The sequence below is a fragment of the Euphorbia lathyris genome, chromosome 3 (assembly GCF_963576675.1).
Source record: "Euphorbia lathyris chromosome 3, ddEupLath1.1, whole genome shotgun sequence".
In the NCBI taxonomy this organism is placed as follows: Eukaryota; Viridiplantae; Streptophyta; class Magnoliopsida; order Malpighiales; family Euphorbiaceae; genus Euphorbia; species Euphorbia lathyris.
This window is the reverse complement of record NC_088912.1, coordinates 29,053,385-29,074,875: the sequence shown is the minus strand read 5'-3', so window position 1 is coordinate 29,074,875 and position 21,491 is coordinate 29,053,385. Positions and strand designations below refer to the sequence as shown.

At 34.4% G+C, this 21,491-nt stretch overlaps 1 protein-coding gene across 3 annotated transcripts; it reads right to left on the bottom strand.

The window, feature by feature from the left end:
* Positions 1–12,539: 12,539 nt before the first annotated feature.
* On the bottom strand, positions 12,540–17,183 carry LOC136222343 (protein TRIGALACTOSYLDIACYLGLYCEROL 2, chloroplastic). 3 transcript variants are annotated; one of them, XM_066010007.1, is made up of 6 exons: positions 17,093–17,183; positions 15,859–16,524; positions 15,424–15,753; positions 14,884–14,999; positions 13,031–13,121; positions 12,540–12,932 (listed from the first exon to the last, which is right to left on the bottom strand). In XM_066010007.1, exons 2-6 carry the CDS (start codon positions 16,375–16,377, stop codon positions 12,840–12,842), a joined length of 1,149 nt encoding a protein of 382 aa, XP_065866079.1. In that variant the 5' UTR covers positions 16,378–16,524; positions 17,093–17,183; the 3' UTR covers positions 12,540–12,839. The 3 variants fall into 3 exon arrangements, with proteins under 3 accessions (XP_065866079.1, XP_065866080.1, XP_065866081.1); XM_066010008.1 differs by lacking the exon at positions 17,093–17,183 and adding an exon at positions 16,898–17,054; XM_066010009.1 differs by lacking the exons at positions 12,540–12,932; positions 13,031–13,121 and having other exon boundaries at positions 14,884–15,010.
* Between the last annotated feature and the right edge of the window lie 4,308 nt (positions 17,184–21,491).

Sequence of the window (21,491 nt, the reverse complement as noted above, 5' to 3'; positions counted from 1 at the left end):
GTGGTTTCGAGAGAAAGCAAGAGAAGCCGTTGACAATGTGGATGGGGAAGATTGATTTTTTTTACTAGAGAGCGGTGCACTCTTTTAGTGGTCGTTTGAGCTCTATACTGGCAGTCCTTAAACGAGGAGTAGGATTCCTTTAGTTCATTAATCCTCGCTGGAGTGACCAAGGAAGTCATTCCTTCTATTCTGGGAGGCATACTGTTTGACTAGAAGAGGAAGGTTGTGATTTAGAGACCTAAGAGTAAAAGACAAGTAAAGAAAATAACTTGAATTTTTTGGAAAACCCAAAGATCGAAAGACAGTTTGTAGAAGAAGTGCTTGAAAAATTGAGAAGTGATGAAATGAAAATTTCACCGACTCACACCTTCTATAAAGTGGCAAGAACAAGGCTTCGCATTCCCGAACTCTCATCGGGCATATATCATGTTTTTACTACAGGAAAGACCTGAAAAGAATGAAACAATGTGCTGCTTTGTGAACAAGAAAACACAGTCCTCAATCTAGTTTTGTCTTATGTGGGACTTCTAATAACATAAGTGAATATTTGAGATTTGGTCCTCAATAGACCCAGATTCCCTCCTCATGTTGGTTGGATATCCCATTTGTGCTTTTAAAAGCCTCTACTTCCGTCGGGTCGGTTTAGGGAGTCTTTCCATGAATAGGAACCCTTAGCGCGCAAAGGTAGCGCCAAACAGATAAGGAATGCTAACAATACCGGTTCAATTTTCTAATCGAACACATAATGAGTTTTCTCATAATTAGATTAGGAGTCTTCACTCCTAGGTCAAACTCCCTTGACAAAGAAACAAAAGATTTCTCTCTCTAAAGATTAATTTGAACGTTGCAGAATCCCTCATCGGAGATCTAGACAAGTGTTTTCTTGCCTTGCAGACATTCACCTTAAAAGCTCAGAGTCAAGCCTCGTCAAACGCTCTCTTATATTAGTCCAACACACAATATTAAGGTTCGCTCAAACTTACGTCTCAATCTCTAAAAAAGACTCTAAAAAGACAGAATTTCATACTTTTGTTTTGTCATTAAAAAAATTAGATTTAATTTCAACCAAAAATATATAAATTTATATATTTTTTACATACACATATTATTTGAATTAATGGCTAGAAAGAAATAGCTAGCCTCATCTCTTCATTTTGGTGAAAAAGAAAGAAGAACAACCGAGGCCATACTTTCTCAGCATTGTCATCTTCCAACCATAACCATATCACATATTATTAGCAAAGCTTTTACTTTTATTTTTTATTTTATTTTAATTTGTACCATTACTAATAGTAAATTAATTAGATTTCAGAAAATGATGGCTGCATTCACTTCACCTTCTTTAATAATCTCTAACTTTTTGAATATATGATTAAAATTCTCAAAATTATAATGTATATGCTTTTTCCCACCCAATCATATATTTCATCCTAAATTTTAGTGGGCATGGTGTTATCTAATTAACATACTTCATTAGTTTAATAAATTATTTTAGAAACTAATAATGATCTCTACTATTTATTAATTTTTTCTATTATATTGTAACAAAAAAAAAATATATTATAGGACTTTCTTTTAAGCATGCATGGAATAGTAATATAGATTTTTTTTTTTTTGTTACATGGGTAAAGCGGGTAAAGCTCACATACCATTAAGATAAGTCTGAATAAAAATATGGATGCCTACAGGAGACACATCGCACTCATGAAAATCTAAGGACAACTGTCCTGCATAGTTCGTCATCCAATCTGTTGCACGGTTCCCCTCCCTATAAACACGATTCAGTTTTACCTCTCATTCCTTACCCAGTAGCTCTTGGCATCACAAAATGAGCCAATAAAACACATGATGATTAAGTGAGCCTTCAGACACTAAGTTAATAACCACCTGGAAATCTAATTCCACTTTCACCCTTCTAAACCCTTTATTCCAAGCTAACTCCAAGCTAAAAAAACACCCAAAGCTCCGTAAGAATAGACAAACAAAAATCAAGATTAACTGCAAAACCACCTAGCCACCCCCACACACTCCGCAGACAAGACTACCAACTGATGCAAGCCCTAGGTTTACCTTGTTGGTCCTATCACAATTAAGTTTAACCCAACCCGTATCTGGAGGTTCCCAAGCAACTAAAAACTGCCATCAAACACCTAGGCATAGATACCCTAGAAGACAAGAAAGCTCTCACCAAGTCAAAAGCTTGCACCTGAAGAAACCCAATTTTGTTGGAAGGAGGGGCATTATTGCTTTCGAACACTTTCTCACACCTCCACCGCCACAACCACCAAATTACTATGGTAAATACCACTGGCCAAGCATTACCCTCCCATTTGATAGTAGCCTCTAAGTTGGACCAAAAACACTCAACCCGTCCCAATGAATAGAAGCTCATTTGCAAGTCGACCGGAACAAGCAGATTGCACACCCCTTTTGTAATTCGACAATCACAGGTAATGTGTAGAAGCATCCTCTTGTAAAGAGCAGGAACCACATATGTAAGAGGTATTCAGATGCCATGAGACCCTATTCGCATTATACAATATTCTATCATGGGCTAGCAGCCAAAGGAAGAAGCGGAATTTCTCAAGAACGGGCGCACCAACCGATTGATGATCTTGCAATAATCCAAAGGTTGTTGCAACAAAGAAGCACGCCAACTCCACTCGTCACCACCGTTTGCATCTGGGTATAAAACCACTGAGGCAATTTTTAACACCCACGTCATAAGCAATTTTTACCGGAGCCATAGAAAAAATCATGTTATTAACTTCAGTCATAGAGAACGGTAGTGTCGGATTCACTAAGGCCGATCCCTCCCAATCCAGAAATGACGTCTGAGTAATTAGTCGGGGCCTCTAAATCTGCTCATCAGTGTACAGATAAAGGAATAATTCACGGGCCATGCACTGAAGTAGAACTTTATCCCATACCCAGCCACCTAAAGCATCCTGTAACCCCTCAAATTTATTTTTACGCCTTCAGATAAGGGTGGAAGAATGAAAAAACTTTGTGTTACGGTCCCTAAGTGTAACCTATTTTACCATTGACTTTTAAGACCAAAGCATCTCCTCATGACACAAAACATCATTAAGTTCATTCATGAGTTTCCGCTCGAGCTTCAACATATTTCATGCCCTCGATTGACAAAACAGGCCTTGCACTCCTGTTTAACGAGCCAACAACCACCTCTTTATGTAGAAAATATTTCCAAACACCTCCCAGTTCCAATTGCTTAGCTTACCCACAACCCCCTTCAAATTCCCCATCAACGCATTCCTATTCCGCCAATATTCAGTAAAGAAACTTATAGAACCGGAGTATTGTAGCCATGTTACCTAGAAGAAAAGTGGAGTCACTACCCGCCTAGGAGCATCCCCTTTTAGATCAATCATAATCAAAACATGGTCAAAATTGTGCAGGGAGAGATGACGAATAACTGCGTCGGGAAAAAGTAAACGCCAATCCAAGCTATTCATCCCTCTATCAAGCGACAAATATAGGGCAAATTCCCCCTAAATCACATAAAAGGAGGACCCACAAACTCGAGATCCACAAGAGTAAATTCATTTATCCAATTAGCAAATTTTGTATACCGATTAGCAAGGCACTGGGCACCACCCATCTTCTCTTCAATAACCTTGATGCAATTGAAATCACTAGTAATGAGCCAAGGGTTGTGAATAGACTGTTGGAGAGTTTGCATACCCTCCATAAAAGCCCACTTAGCTGCAATTTGGCACTGAACATAAACTGTCGTAAACTGAAAAGGCATCATATGCGAACTACCCCCTAAAATGGTAACTTGAGAGTGAGAAACTGCTCATTTTAGTAATAACTGAGACCCGAACCCTAGTATCATCCAAGAACATCCAAATGCCACCTCTAAACCCATTAGTTTCCATAATTTCCAACAAACTAGACTTAAGCTTTCATTGTAGAGGCAAGGCCCAAACACCGGAAAGTAGTCTCAAGCAGCACAAGCATCGAGAGATCCTGAGATTTAATCAAATGTAACAACGACCATTGAAAGTTACTCCCACCAACCATATTCGAAATGATGTATATTTCATTACAATAGAAAAAAGGAAACAAGTAGGGCTTAATAATCCCACCCTAAAAATCAATCGGTGGAGTTTGGTACCTCTTCCTTCACAAGATAACTCTCAATATCATCATGTTTATAACACCCAATATCCATGCAATCAGAATTCAAAGCTTGTAGAGTACCAAAATCTGGTGGCTGGCTGCTCCCACAGTTCTGATGATTACCAATAAGGTCACACGAGTCTATTTCCCTCTATTGATACTATCATGCGCCTCTTGAGTAGTAACCATTGCACTCTCTGTAACGGTCTCCATTGAACTTTTGGGTACATTCTGTTCTTATTTTGAGAGTTATTATTAGACACAACAAATTGGTAATATAAATTAAATACGTGAAAAGAGTTATTTTTTTTAGCATATTATTTTTTACAATTAAAAACCTAAGTCATGGACATTAGGGGTGTGTATTGGTCAAAACCGAACCGAACCGAAACTACCAAAATAATCCGACACCGAACCGAATTTAGTTAAAATAAAATAAAAATCACTATATTTCCTCATTAAATTTACCTCAAAAAAATGAAATACTTTCAAAATATATTTATATTGGCTTATTATCTTAACAACAATAAAAAAAAATTAAACGTGTATATAATAATTTATAATTCAGTGCAGTTCAGGTTTTTTACATTTTTTATCAAACCGAGCCGAACTGAACCGAATACCGAAATACACCTAAAAATAAAATCGATACCAAACCGAAAAATCAAATTTAATCGATTCGGTTTGGTATGTGGTTTAAACCGAACCAGAACATAATTTTATAAAAAGAAAAAAAAAATGTAAATGTGGAACATCCCATAAATGCTTGATATTAGGAGTGCCCCACAAATATATATGTACAATACAGCATTAATGCAAATATTTTTGGGGTTTTTCAGCACTAAGTTGTTTAGATTCATGATATCTATTGTACTTTTCGAAAAATAAAAAGGAATTTTACTTTGTGAGATTCTGTTTACATTTCATGAAATTAATTAGCAACATGTGCTCATTTTACGTATATACAGAGTACTTCTTCACATCATGATAGGATCATTAATGGAACTTTCGGACGGATTATATGTGGTACCATTTCCAATCTCTCTATTCTAAATTTTCCTCAATTTCAAATTATATAAATAATCGCACGTGAAAATGGAAATCAAAATTTAAAGAAATAATATGAATAATGTGTCACATTTTTTATCGAAATCTAAACTGGTACTTTTTTTTAAACGTTAAACATATATTATTATTATTTTATATGTAAAGCCTAAATTGATACTTTTCCAAAAACGTTAGACCTATTTTAGTACCTTATCCCTAAATTTAATTTCTACAATTTATTATCTTAGTATTTTTACCAAAAAAATAAAAAGAAAAAAAAAATCGAAAGATATGGCATAATAAATAAAAATCCAAATATACACATATCATATATATATTAGGCTATTCAAACCCGCTCTTTATAAATTGAGTTTGGACATATATATTTAATGTTTATTCTTAACCAGATACAATCCCGTTCAAACTCGTACATAAACTAAGTTGGACTATAGATTTATCTCAAAAATCCAAGTCGGTCTGTGCCGGCCTGCTCTTATATTATAAGGTTGAAGAAGATGAGTGAGTCCCATTTTTATTAAATATGGATTAAAATTGATGATTTGGCATATTGACTGGGTTGACCGGTCATTTTTACCTGGTGTACACTTTAGTGGGAGGTCACCAGAAGGTTGTACGCTTTAGTGTGAAATTTTTTTGGTTATACATTAAAGTGTGAAAATAGATAAAAGTTGTACACCACGTACGTAATTTACCCAATGAAAGGACATTGTCTTATTGCAGGTTATTCAAACCTCAAATTAATCCGAGGAGATACCTCTCAAATTCCCCAATATCATATATTATTTCAATTTTCTCGCTTCTTTTAATTCTAAGCAAGTTTGTAATTCTGTTTCTCCTACAAAGCTTACAAAATAATCTTATTATTGTCACAAAAATATTTACAATTGATTTGTATTTGAATTTGTTATTACACTATATAAGTTTTTTAAAAAAAAGGAGCAAATTGAGTGAGTGTAAGAATGTATGAGGAATTTAAATATAAGTGTGTGTCACACTTGTTGAAAATTCAAAGATGAGAAATAAGAATGTATGTGGACCAAATCATTTCAATCACCATAAAAAGTCAAATTAATAGTCTAATTCTCTTTGACAAAAATAGAAAAACCAACTCATCAAATAAAATTGTAGATACTTTTCAAACTCAACTTGTATGTTACAGTCAAATTAATAATAAATGTATTTTGTTTTTCTTAAAATATTTTTAAAGAACATCATTAAAAAAAAAAAAAAAACATCCATTTTGGCCATATATATTATTCAAGGATATCAAATCCGGATCGATCCAAATGGTTCAACCCGAATCGATCCGATAAATTAGTCCGAAGAAACATAAAAATAAACTCTACTCAAAATCACTACTAAACCGTTCAATCCGTAGGAAATAAAAAACAATCACAAATCATATTATGTTGTATTGGAGCAAGTAATCTGGTCTAGAGATTCGTTTCACTTCTTTTATTTTATTTTTAAATATTAAATAAAATCATCACAAATTTCCATAAATCTTTTGGTGTTATTTTAAAGTCACACTTTGCATTTTTTATAAATCTGTGTGCAATTTTACCATATTCGGCACATTTGATTTATTTAATATAATATATCCAAAAAGCACCTATGCCATATTAACAAGGTTATAAAGCATTTGATTCCAATTAACATATTTAACTTACCAATTTTCATATGCTATTTATAAATGAAATATATATATATAAATGCATATGCTAACAATAATGAATATATAAAATTGCACATACATGTTATTAATTAGAGTAATTAAGATTATTTTTTCTCCTTAATCAAAATATACATAGTATAAATAGATGTTGAGAGAACCTCACTCTTATAATAATTATTTCCAATTAAAAATTGGAATTCAACTATATAGTGATATACTAGCTAGTGTATCTCTCTTGTTGAAAAAAAAAAAGAAAACTACATTGGTGAAGAAGATATAAGGCTTAAATCCGACCTATTGTAAATTAATATTTATCTCGTGACTTATTATTTAATAATATTTATTTCATGACCTGTTAATTTTTTTTAAAATCTCAATCAATTTATACGGTAAGTTAACAGGTCCGAAATTATCAAAATTGATTCCATTTTTACCACACTGAATAATTCACATGACAATGTATTGGTAGAATTTTGAGATGTTGACAAAATATATGAAATAAGTTTTTTTTTTAAAAAAAGAAAGGCACGCGGTTCAGAAAGAAGCAGAAAAGAAAACTAACTATTGACTATCCTAATTAAAGAATGATCGCTTCGATATGTAAAAAGCATATCTCGGAGGGCATGTATCGTGATGACCCAAAGAGAAAAGAGCTTGAGAAATTCACCATTAAGTCAGTAGCTTGGTTGTCTTCGTGATACGTATAGTGAAAGATGGCCTCTCCATCTCTGTTCTGAAACTCGTGACACCCATGAATAAACCATGCGAGAGGATGATGAATCTCCACATGTTTGTCCATGAAAGCTAAAACAGACTTCAAAGTACGTCTCCACCTGAACTTTACGATACCTATTCTTCCAAGCAAGGCAAAGACTAAAGAAAATGCCTCATAACTAAGCTAGAAAAGTCGTACAAATATTGATATTCACACAGAACTCTTTCAATTAACACCCATTGTGATCCCTAATCAACCACGGGTAGCAAAACTCGGATTGCCTTTACTAACTCCATCGTTATTAATTTTAGCACATCCTTCATCCGGCGGAATCCAAAAACCCAAGCCTCCTTCCTACACTTATTTGAAGAAGGATTAAAGGACAATTGAGCTTGCACCACCTCTTTAGCTCAATGAAGAATAAATACATCATTCGATGCTGGAAGCTGACTCCATCAAGAACTTAAGAATTTCTCCACTTCCAATGCCACCACAAACTAAGGAAAAAATAATAGACCGCGATATGTTCTTAATAGTAAAATTTGCATTCCTCATCCCTCCACATGTCATGTTACCGACATTGGGCGAGCAAAAAACTCTCAATTTATTGAGATTCACCTGAACAACATTATTAATAGTAACTGTTCAATGGACGGCTTTGTCACCCACATCGTGGGGTACACCTCTAATATGGTGGTGCTTCAACTATTCCCTCCACGTGTGAGAGAGTCTTTCCCCCTAGTAATGGTTAAAGTTCTCTAAAAACCCTTTAATTATAAACTAGTGGAAAATCTTATTTCTTTCCTATGTGCAATGAGGAAGTTTAATTTCTTTTTTATCATCTTCAAAATCATTTCAAGTGGTTCACTTTAATCATCAATTTCTCATTCATCACTTGTCCGTTTTAAGCTTATGATATACCGATAGCATAGGATATGTTGACGTATTTCAAGTTATTCTAAATTTCATTTATCCGTTATATATTTAAGCCTCAAATTAAAAAAAAATAACAAATTTAGTATTTTAATACAAAATTTCCAACAAAGGAAAAAAATGTAACATTGAAGGAACATAAAAAGTAGAGTATTTATTTTGTTTCCATGAAACAATAATTATTAATCTTAACTTTTGTAGACAAAATGAAGTTATCATGAGTCCTAACCTAATGATTTTCCTTTTTGTTATGCTTTGCTTTGGAAAATACTTATGTATGAAAAATTCATGCAATAAGAAATAAAGTAGCACATTGATTAAAATTAAAATAAAGACAACCAACAAAATGTTAGCTTCTTACTCACTCTCATTTGCAGCTAATTATTATTTAAAAAGGCTAATCATTGCAATTAAGAAACAATTAACTTAAGAATAAAATCTATATATAATATATTCTGTTTAATGGGTTTCCTATGCTATGCTAGTATCTATTTATCAGTTCTTTCCAGTGATAATAATGGCATTTGTGATCATGAGTTCCAAATTGAATTAGTGTTTGATGAGTCAACTTTACTATGATTACAAGAAAAAAAATATATGTAATTATGGGGTCAACCCAAATTTAACCTATTTAAAAAGGGATAATTATAGAAGTCAAGAAAGATTTAGTTTTTATAAATTTATCATGTTTGTTAAAAAAATATTCCAATAATGTGAAAAATAAATTATTAATTTGAACAAATTTTTTTTTGTTATGAATAGACATATCCTTTAAAAAATTGGGTGAATTAAAACTGTACAACGTTTTTTTATTTATATGGATTTTGTATTAGTCATAGCTTGTAATTATGTAAGATTTTATTCTTTACTTTTTCTTGTTGTATTTACATTTTTCTTATCTAATGAAATGACGCACACATTTTCATAAAAAAAACCTATATGAAGTTTAAAAAAAATGTTTGACAAAATTAAAATTAAAAACATGATTTTTTTGATAAAAGATAGAAATGCAGGATAGTTAATTATTAAAAAAAACATTCAAACATAATTTTTTATGTAATTTCCTCTTTAAAAAAACACTAACCCATTAATTTCGTGTTGTATCTGTCACATATAATTTTATTAAAGATAACATGTAACATATAGATGGATATAATAATTTTAAATATATATATTATCACTAGCTTATGTGTTCGTAGCTTATGTATAATAGGGATAAGGTGCAAAAATATCTCTAACATTGACAGTTATGACTCATGAGCAATTACCCTTAACGTCTAAAATGGTTCAATTTTACCTCTAACGTTTGTATCCAATATCAACATTTGAAAAAAAAATTGCTTCAAAAAAATATTTTTAAATTTGATAAAATTTTTGAAATTTGTTTTGTTCAACTCGTACAAAATGTAATATAATTTTTTAATTTTTAGTTTTATTTTTTTCTTGTCTATTAATGTATTTGTGATTTATTACTAATGAGTAATAAAATGATCTAAATGTGAAATGTAGATGATAAGATTCGTAACTGAGAAAACAGTTTGATGAATTATTTCTCAAATTGATTAAATTTTCTCAAGCTAGGAGTAAAATTGTTCTTGACTGCCAATATTAGAGATAAAATTGCATCATTTTAGATGTCATAGATGAAATTACTCCTAACCGTTAACGTTAACGGGGTGTTTGTTAGAAGGGATATATGAGGTGTGATAGGGATAAAAAAACACGAGATAAATTATCCCGTGTTTGTTTAGAAGATAGAGAAGTGAGACAGATGAGGGATAAGCCTCTTATCCCTCAAATCCCATACCCAAGATGGGGTGGTATAATGAGATGGGATAAGTTTCTACAATTTTAATAGGATGGAAAAAATCCATATTATCTCTCAAATTAATGTTATGTAGTTTAAATAAGGTTAAAACAGTAAAATATATTATTTTATCCATATCCTTATCCTACATACCAAATATTGAATAATAATTCTCAATTATCATATTTTTATCTTTATCCATATCCCAACCTTTATCCTTATCCCTATCCCAATAGAATACCAAACGCCCCGTAAGGGTATTTTTGCACCATATCCCTATATAATATTATCACCACCTTATATTCGATATATATTTACATTTTGGCATTTTTATTATTATTATTTACCTACTTTTACTAGATTACCTTCCATTCTGAACAATGTCCAAATTAGAAAGGCCTGATATTATTATTATTATTATTATTATTATTATTATTATGGATATCGAATTGGGGAAAAAATATATCATATATATTGTAAAAAATATAACCAAAATTTCATACTAACTTCATTCTTTATCTTATAAAAAATGAAACCAAAAATTTCATAGTAACAAATATTAAGGATTTAGTACAGGGCCAAAAATTGCCTAATTTGAAAAAAAATTGAAATCCAAACTCTTACATAAAGAAAAGTGGGCCTAATTTCTAACATAATATGAGAAATCAAAAGATGAACAAATGGATTCATTTAAAAAGAAAGAGACACAAAAAGCAAACCTAAAATCATTATATCATCCATCTTTTTTTTTTTCTTTTTTTTTTAATGTCTGCCTTCAATTCAGTCATGTGGCTTTCTTAGATTTCCTATCATCATTTTTGGTCATAATAAATTAAAGGAAGCAACCGCTGTAGTCATGTGAATTCCAATTCAATTTATATTTCATGAGAATGAATTCTAGATTCAACCATGTAAAAACATTTCATCCATGGGATAAATATTTTTGAAAAATACAAATATATCTCTTAACGTAAAAAAAAAAAATTAATCAATATTTTTTTTTTTAATGTTTCTAGTTTGAAGCAATTTTTTACTTAAATAGCAATTCAGATAACAGAACTGATAAAATGCAACTCTTATATGGATCAAGAGAGCGAGACAATGAATATAATGATGGTGATACATCCCCAATCACTGAGAACCACCCCATATAGGGGTTGTTAAAAGGTGATTCTAGAGGTGGCAACTAGGCAAGACAGGACGGGGACATAATTCCCACTTTGCACCCAACACATGCAGCGATAGGTTCGGAGAATCTCCATAAAAAGTTTCAAAGATTTTTTTAGAATTGTGGTTATGCATCTGCTCACCTCTCAATCTCCATATGCAGGGTGAAGATTACACGCCAATAAATGAAAGATTGTGCATTTTTTTTCTTTCCGTCCAGGCCAAAATGACACATGTATTGGCGTAGATAGGGCCAAAAAAAACTTTAAGCTCAATCCGAGCTAAATTGGTTTTTTCACTCCAAACAGTCAAAGGCGAACTCCCCCATGCCCGAGTCCAAGACTGGAATAGATAAAAATTTACCATTTCTTAAATTAGGAGTATATCTACACAAGACATAATCTGGCCATAAACCTGCCACAGTACTAATATGGACACATATTGACCTGTTATTATTCTGACTAGAACTACACCAGCTTTTTCTCTATCCTAATCATATGAAACAATTATTCACTCAAAAAAAGAATCATATGAAAGCATTATTTCCAACTCAAAAGTGTCCAAATGGGCACGTTCTAGTTCAGATAATAAAGTACCTTTATGATTACGATCATCAGCCAAGAAGCAAGCAAATATAGCTCTATTGTGGTCCAAAAACAGGCCGAAATGGCAATAAAACCTCATAGTCACGTTCACCGCACCAAATGAGTTCGATATATGTTTATTAAAATTCTAAGATGAAGATTAAAATCATCCTAAGATTTAGATCTATTAAGTATAAATCTAGTGATGACTGTACCTGAAAAATAGTATTAATTTAGGAACCGCATATGAAATTCACCCCATTGTTCATAAGCCAGTGGAAAGCTTACAATACTACCAAGAAACCATTTCAACCAAAATCTTTTTTATTATTATTTCTAACACAACCCTGCACACGAATGACCCTGGACTTAAAGCGTGTACAACATATTATTCTATTTTGTCATAATGAAAAACATTATTCTATTTTGTCATAATGAAAAACCTTAGCTGAGAAATCGTTCCCATTAGTAAAAAGTTTGAAGCTTTTTCCAAGTATATTCAAAAGCTAATCACATGTTTTTCTGTAACACAAGAAACTCTCTAGGTTGAGGCAAAATATTTAACAGAACTTGATTAGAAAGAACGCAGAAGTACCTCTACTATGATGTTTCCAATGCAAATGTGACAAAAAAAAAACTGTAGAATCAGAAAAAGTTTCTGCTCTCCATGATAGGAAGGAAACGGTATCTGGCACCTAATCACCTGCTGAAAGTTACCGTGCTTTTTTCACCTTCCACCAGCTTTCACAACATTCTACTAAGTGATTTGATAAGTGCTTTCAAGTTCCGCCTAGTAGCCTCATCACCCGTGAATCCCAGAACATCAGAGGTTATATTCTGATTAATGATGAAAAAGAAAAAGTAAATAAAACAAAAAAGAAGGTTACTGACAACAGCATAGCAAACATGTTCGAAGATTCAGATCATGATCTAACCTCAATGTTTTTCAAAGTGAATATCAGACTGTAAATGGACTTGTTGATTAACTCAGTGTTCTCTGGGGTCATAACAGATGTATGTGCTTTTCTGCAAAAAAAAAAAAAAAAAAAAAAAAAAAATCTGCCACTGTCATTCTGTAGCCATGAGTCAGAAAAGGCATTGACAAAATATATAGATGAGTTTGGCAATATAATTTGCTTAGATCAGACCGCAAATCCATAGGTTGAAGAAAGTGTTAGCTGAATTCTGTATAGTTATGATGGTGACAGAATGTTACTCCCTAAGAAAGCAATGTCATAGTGATGGAGAGACAAGCATTGCCTAGTTTAGCAAAACAGGCATAGTGCTGTCGAATTTTGACACGACAACACCATCTACAGAGACAATTGTCTAATACAACCCATTTGACATTATTATCATTTTTGTTGCATTCATATCATATATAATCATGTGGATATAGATCATAAAACACGATTATCGTTTTTGTTGCATTCATATCATATATAATCATGTGGGTATACAGATCATAAAACACGATTATGACATAACCCGTTTTGATACCCCTAAACAGGTGGAGTCATCACGAATAGTAGAGAAACAGCAATTGGGGAAGCATAATCCGAATTAATACAGTTGTGACAAAATGTGTATTGAACTTGAAGTACCATAATTAATTCCTAATCACTATAATGTAATTGGGTAAGCTTATTCTTAATTAATACAGTTACGGGCATGTCCATTAAAGCACAACAGCTAATTCCTAACAAAAACTATTACCATAAAGATATCAGATAGCTCTTCTGATACAAGCAACTTTAAACATGGAAAAAGATTATCATTATTGAACACTGATGAATGATCAGAGTTTAGTATTAATTAATAGGAAGTGTGAGTGAGATAGACAATGAAGATAAAGAAACTAAACATAATTCCTGTTTAGTTCTTGAAAGTCAAAAAGAGAATAATAGAAGACACTGCTGTCCGTTGAAGTCAGAAGCCTGCTAAGGAGACAAAACAAACTTCCATTGTACTGCAACATGAAAACTATCCACTATATGTAACTTAAAAAAGTACATGCTAAAAATTTCTAGAAAACTTTTTGTAACATTGGATCATTATTTGCGAGAGCATATTATGAATGAAAATGGGATAAATTATCAATGTGCCTGTGCAGAATACAGCTAAACTTCATGTGTTAGCTTTAGCCAAAAATAAGATGAGCCATGCAAAATCTGCAGGACAGTCATTGATTGAGCATTATATGTGCAAGTTAGACTACCAGTAATAGCTCAAATAATTTAGTACTCGCCTCAGAGACAAATGAGTTCAGATGATTGCTTTACCCTGCCATTACACTGAGAAACATTAAGGATGGCAAATCCCTGACTGTAATAGAAAGCCCGAAGCAAGTGTAAACCTCAGGCAAGAAAGTTAGATAGAACTTACCTACAAATGACTAAAGTAAGGATTGGATTAGGTCACCCAAATACTGGCTGTTGACCTCTAGAAATCTGGCAACAAAATGTCTGTTCAAAGTGCACTGAATAACCAAGTAGCAATTCAAGTGCATATCTCAGCCATGTTGTTATTATGCCCAAACCTAGCCAGGCATAAACCTTTAAGATATCTGATTAAGGAGAAAAATAAGGGCTACCATACAGTTCATCTCACTTCAGCTCAAGTCAAATCTCAGATGTGTATGCTAAAATCAAGTAGGTGATGACATACGTCTGTGTTCTTTATTCTTCCCTTCCTTTTTTTATGTTGTTATTAGAAAAGGGAATGACAGGGGCGGAAGGAGCGGGAGGACCTTAATGCAGTGGATTTTGAAGGAAGTTGTATAAATCACCTTAAATCTTCAGAGGCTTGAGTTAGGCTTCTTGTCAAAGACTCGACTTCCTTAAGGAGACCACCATGACGAACCTCAGCAAGCAAAGGTTGTACATCTTCAGCCATTTCATGGATCTGAGAAATCACTACATCAGAATCCAAATTTGCATTAGTACACATTAATAGTCAAGGGTAGGTGCAGAACAACTTTGATTACAGTTAATCCATGCAAATTTATGCAGACATGCTTCAGGTTATCCTTTACCATCAGTCAAGGAATCCAGCTAACACAAAATGCAATACAGTTACCAACTAAAGAACTGCTACATTGTCACTGTAAAAGAGGACCGACACAGTGTTTGGTTCCCTGATATGCCACATGATCATTCAAGGATATTACTAATTAATGCTTGCATAAAAACTATATGCTTAATTTGAACTTGACAAACGTTAAAACTTGTATGCTCCATGTCATGAAACCTTTAATTCACGGATGATCTAGTAGATATTTAAAAAATTGATTGAAGAAAAAAAAGAGCATAAGAAGGGCAGATTGCACCTTTATAAGCAATGGCTTTGCCTCTTCAATAGCAGCAGCAACACGCTGAGCCAATGAATTGCCTTCGTTAACACGATCTCCTTCCAGTTCACGTCCAAGACGGGTGCATATGCCAACCAAGGCATCAATACTCACTCCTTGATACCCCTGAATCTTCTGTCTATCACATACAATTAGACCTTCTTTCACACATTCAGCATCAAGAGGTCCCACGGAAGGTGATGGAATTGGATCTCTTGGGGTAATATCAATCAGTGTTTCCATAAGAAGACCTGATTGGTTCACCTCAACCAACGAATTTTTAGGTATTATTATTTTATCATCATCAACCTAGAATATTTAAAGCAGCAAATATGAATTAGTATAAACAATACAAAACAAAGGAAATTCATTTTAGGATGGAAGGTATAAGAAATCAACTTCACACGAACAGACCTCAGCAACTACTTCAATACTTCTCAAAGAAGGATTAACTTTGATGACATTGCCAACAGTTACCCCTCTAATCCTAACTGCAGTTCCGGTGCTAATACCACAAGCTTGAGAAAATTCAAATAGAGCCACATACTTCCTGAATCTCGAACGTATCTGAAATCCCCTCAACCAAGCCAAACTAAGTGCAAGAAGCACAGCACCTGACACAAGAAACAATCCAACGCCACCTTCCCATATGCTTCTCCGTCCAAACCCAAAGTCATTTAATGGCTTTACTGTTTGTCTCCATATACTTTGAGGAACCTCCAGAACAACTGCAAGTGGGTTCTTTTTCTCTGAAGAAGGGGACGCTTGATTATGTCCTGCATCAGCTGACATAGCTTGTACCCTCATGATTTGCTTTTGAGGTCTTGGTGGAAGATAAGGCAGGAGATTCGAAGAACCACGGGGTATACTATTCAATGATGAAGACAACACAGAAGGGCATGTTGACGGCTGAACTACTAAATTCCTAACCATTTTTCTAGGCACCACAATGAAACCTTCACTACTTAACAGTAAACAGTAAGAGAATTCCCAATAAACCCTTGTGCTGAATGTAAGATGAACCAAATTCAGGTTCAGAAGTCTCTATCACTCCAATTGCAGGTATCCCAAGACAAAACCCTAATAAATTCACACAAATAAAAGAGTAAGAATAAGAAAGAGAAGAAAATTTTAATTATCAGACGGCGAATTTCACTATGTAAGCAGAAAACATAAATTCAGAAATCCTACATTTTCATTCAGAACATACTAAAGAAGGCATAGGAAAAAGGATATAAAGAAAACCACATGAAATTACCACATAGAATGCAACGAACAAACCCAAATTTTCAGAGACAAAGTTCAGAAAAGAATTAACATTTCTTTTCCCCTTTTTCCCACATATTCCCGGCAATCAAACATAAGTTCAATTAAGCAACCCAAGTACTAAAACTTTCGCTGATGATAAAATTCGACACCTAAGTTCAAATTCTGGATCAGAAACAGGACTTACCTCATATAGACAGGGAATTTGAGCAGAAACAATCGAGTAAACAAAAAAGAAAAGGGAAAACGGAAAACGGGGGATAATAACTAGAAAAGAATCAAAACAATCCAAATTGAATGGTTGAGTTACTGGATTTCATAGTTTATAGCGATATAAAATAGAGAAATAAAGGAAATGAAAGCGGAGGGAAGAAAGCAGTACATGAGTGCGGTGAAGAAATTCCTCACAGTTGAAGCGAAAGGAGGCTGAATCTGTGCACACCGTAACTGTGATGAATCCACTTTCATTACACATAATTATATAATAATGTATAGTTAACAACTTTAACAAAAATTTATTAAATAATTCCAAAACCAATCGGATTTTTTTCTTTTTGTGGAATTTGTACCTCTACTTTTTTTTTTTTGGTAATTTTTATTCATTTTTGTACCATATTTTTTGTACATTAAAAAAAATATTTTAAGTTTTTTACTTTGAGGTTTTTCTTTCGACTTTTAGCCGAAAGATAAGTCTATACTTTATATTGATTGTAAACGATATAACATAAGTGATAATGGCACGAGCAACTTCAATTGAATCTGAATTCGATGGAGACGATGGAGGCATGTTCGGTCATAAACGAGAAGTTGAAGGCAGCGAAGAGATTCTTGGCTTTCAAACTCACGACTTCAAGTTTTAAGTTCGTGAGGGACGATTCTTGGAAGGAAAATCACAACAAGAACTCAAAAAAAATTCCTCATTTTTTCACATTAAGATAGTAGAAGTTTTTCTAACAAACAAAACAAAGAAAAAAATCAATCAGATTCGGTAGCAAAATTAAAATTGAAGGAATAACACTAAAAAGGAAAGGATGCAAACTTGAGACATCGGCGTGAATAGTACTCCCTCCATTCTTAAATATAGGACGTTTAGAGGTGTGTAATTTGTTCCTATATAGTTGACGTTTGTAGTTTTCTATGGAACAATAGGGGTATTATTTGTCAACTTTGCCCTTACCAAAAGAATAATGACTAGATTCAATATATGTGTTCAACGAGGAGAAAAGTCAGGGTGGGTTTTATCATTTTAACACTATATTAATTATTTTCTTAATATTGATGAAAGATCATTAAACGTCCTATTTTAAGAATGGATGGAGTATAATATTCAGCGAAGAAGGCGATGGGAGAAGTTCTCTTGCCAGGGGTTGCATCGGGAATACATCTCGTTCAAAGAAAACAATGGGAACATCGAAAAAGGAGTTGATTTATTCACAACAGGGCTTTATAAATTCTCCACGACCACCTTTCGCCCCTCCTCTTCATCATCGTCTTTGAAAGATGGATAATGTTCCTCACTTGGATAAGTTCCCTCTTCAGAAACTTCAGCCTCAATATCATCTTTTCTCTCCATAACCTTCGACGAGCTCACATTCTCCTTTTCTTAGGAATTCCCATCCTCAGCTTCAATCATATCAATGGGATTGGAGGAATTTTTCGTGAAGTCGAGGTCGAGCCGATGGTTCTTACTCGACCTCTGAGTACCGAGGCTGTAAATAGGACCTTCCATTTTACCTTTTCCCTTTTCCGACTCAACATACTTTAATTTTTTTGGCTTCGGAGAACTCAGATCCTTATTAGAACTACCACTGTGATGGGGACATCTCGCATGGTAGACCAAGGCAAAAGGGAGGAACGTCTCACACAACGAGTGTAATTAGCCACACGACGTGTGAGGAAAGAGCTGCTTGAAGGAGTGGGAAGAAATAGCTCATACGACATGTGGCTGGAATTCTTAAAACTCAAAGGATAATTAACACGACATGTGTCCAACCCTCACACATTGTGACCTGGTGAATAGGAGCGTTGAAGATACATTAGCGAACAATAAAGTGGCTGGAAGAATTAGCCACACGACATATCAATACTTCATGCATTATGTGAAGTGATTTAGCCAGCAATGAGACCAAAGCTGCCAGATTTTGGCTTCTTCTTATTTACGGTTTTGCCATCCTAAAATTATTGTTTTTCCATTTAGACCTATTTATCATTATACTACTTAACCACTTCACCCCCACCTTATCCCTGTTATTTCCTTGTAACCCTAGTTAAGGTATTATAGTTTTTTCTATTTCAATTAAGAGAGGTATTTAAACCCCAGTGTTTGTCACTATACTCATCTTTTTCATCAAAAATACAAAACTCCTTTGAGAACAGGGTTTTCACACCTATCAATAGGATTCACTCCTTCTAGTTAAGCTAGAGAAGAAACCTCTTTGTTAGTTTACGATCAAAACTAACTTGTTCGTTATTTATCCGTATCAGTTGGTATCAGAGCCAAATCGTTTTCCTAATCCAAGACTTCTTTTTGACGATGGTTCAACCTAGGATACCTCAAGAAACCATGGAAGTGGTGGACAATAAGATAGAAGATGATAAGACCGAGATGATGGAGATGCTACGGGAGAAAAATTGGCTCATAGCCGAAAGTAGAAGAGAATCGAAAGAAAACATGAGGGAGATGAGAGCCACTATGGAAAACTTTAAGCTTGAAGTGCAGGATATGATTCAACAGGTTGTTGGGGGTCATAGCCGGAGACCCGAGGGGATTCCCATACCCCAACCATAAAGGCAACCCACACCACCACCATCACCACCACAAAGGCAGAACATAGCCCAACCACAACACAACAAGCGGGCCCAATAGCTCATGAGGTAAAAATACCGAATTATGTTGTAGTTCATAATAAGGATAGTGATAGTGATGGATTTGATGTGGTTGAGCCTGCTAGATATGGTAGAAATGTGGAGAATGTTGATAATGTTGGTGTTGTTGGAAATAGACATGTGGATTTTGTTGGAGGAAACTCGTATATTGATAATATGCATGATAGGGGCGGATATGTAGGGAATTATGATCGGGATGATGCTTTTAAACTGAAAATATACTTGCCTTCGTTTGGGGGTGATTGGACATTGAAAGGATTCTTAGATTGGTTGTCGGAAGTAGAGAGATTCTTTGAGTATGCAAGAATTTTAATAAGCGGAAAGTTTGATTGGCATCGTATCGGTTGAAGTGTATAGCATCGATTTGGTGGGATCAAGTAAGAGAATGGAGAAGAAGATGAGGAAGGAATCTGATAAGGTATTGGCTTCAGATGAAAGCGGTGTTGAGGGAGCAGTTTCTACCTCCCGACTATGAGCAATACATATATAGTTCTTATTGTGGGTGCTCTCAAGGTGCAAAGAGTGTCCATGAATATACCTCATAGTTCTTAAGACTTTCAGCAAGGGCAAACTTGTTGAAAACTAAAAGTCAAAAGACTTCTCGGTATCTCAAGGGATTAAGGTACAACATCCAAGACCGAATTTGGGTGTAAGATGCTCGGAACTTGGCATTGAAGACGGAGTCCCAATCGAGCATAAAGAGTCGAGAGCACTCTAGAAGGATGGATGGGGACGTCAACACCTCCACTCGAGAACACTGAAAGTTATTAGATGATGGGAGGCGAATTGCAAATGCTAATGGGACTAAAGGGCTTAATACCGGGAGGATGCCCGTTGGAGATGGAAAGTAAGGTAGGGGAGTATTGCCTCTGTCTAGGAGCAACAACCCATATGCTAAACCGGCACCTTTCAAGTGTTTTTGGTGTAACGAGCCGGTCCATAGGTCCAATGAATGCCCAAAGCGGAGGAGTGCCAACATGATAGTACATGGAGGTGAAGAGGAAGGTGATGATGAGGTGTATTGTGAACCCATAGAGAGTGATTCCTCCGGGGATGAATGAGCCATTCATGTGGTGAAGAGAGTACTAATGACAAGTGAACGAAAGCATAACCTGAGACACAAACTATTTAAAACTCAATGTTTAATCCTTGGTATGAAACATGTGTTGAAACACCTTTCCACATGATTTTGATTTGACAAAATTATTTAAGTGATGATAAAAATATTCTAACACATTAAATTTAAATGCTTTGATTTATTACACTAATGTGTTTGTTCAATGTTGAGTTTAATTGTTTATAAGACATTGAGATTAAAAAGCCCAAAGGCCCATAAAGTGGAAGTCAAGCCCAAATCCACACATCAAGACCATTCGGCTCAAGAGTTCAAAACGAAGCCGTATCAAGTAAAACGACGACTCAACAAGAGAAGGATCGAGAAGCCTTCGTGGCAAAAGCTTCAAGTGGAAGCTGTTGAGTTGGACGACAATGCAGTCTGGACAGCGGCAGACAATGTTCAACTTCTAGACAAAGTATTTCTACTTTGGGAAAAGTTCAGAAGGCGCAGGAAGCTATCTCGTGGACTTTTCCTTAAATGTCGAAACATTTTGCCGAAGACTGACGAAGACAAAAGATGCGTGAATCCTATTGGCCAACGACGCTGAGCACGCCCAGAGTGATAATGACAGGAAGCCGTTTCCCTCCAACGGTTATTTCGAAATTCGAAATGACCAGGTGCCTCAAGTGTCACTATATAAAGGCCATCCATTTGCTTCAATCGATGCAGATCTTCAACTAGTCGAAACGCTGACCAAATTCATACTTGAAGTTTCTGTGAGAAAAGCAAAGCAAATACCTTACACCAATTCTTAATCTTTGTGTAAAAGTCTAGAGTG

What these genes read in the sequence shown, in the direction of transcription:
- LOC136222343 (XM_066010007.1), bottom strand. Translation starts at nt 16,377, where the DNA reads ATGGTTAGGAATTTAGTAGTTCAGCCGTCAACATGCCCTTCTGTGTTG. An exon ending in GTATTGAAGTAGTTGCTGAG is followed by an intron (nt 15,754 to 15,858) that starts GTCTGTTCGTGT and finishes TAAATATTCTAG; the next exon opens with GTTGATGATGATAAAATAAT. An exon ending in TCACTTTGAAAAACATTGAG is followed by an intron (nt 12,933 to 13,030) that starts GTTAGATCATGA and finishes ATCATTAATCAG; the next exon opens with AATATAACCTCTGATGTTCT.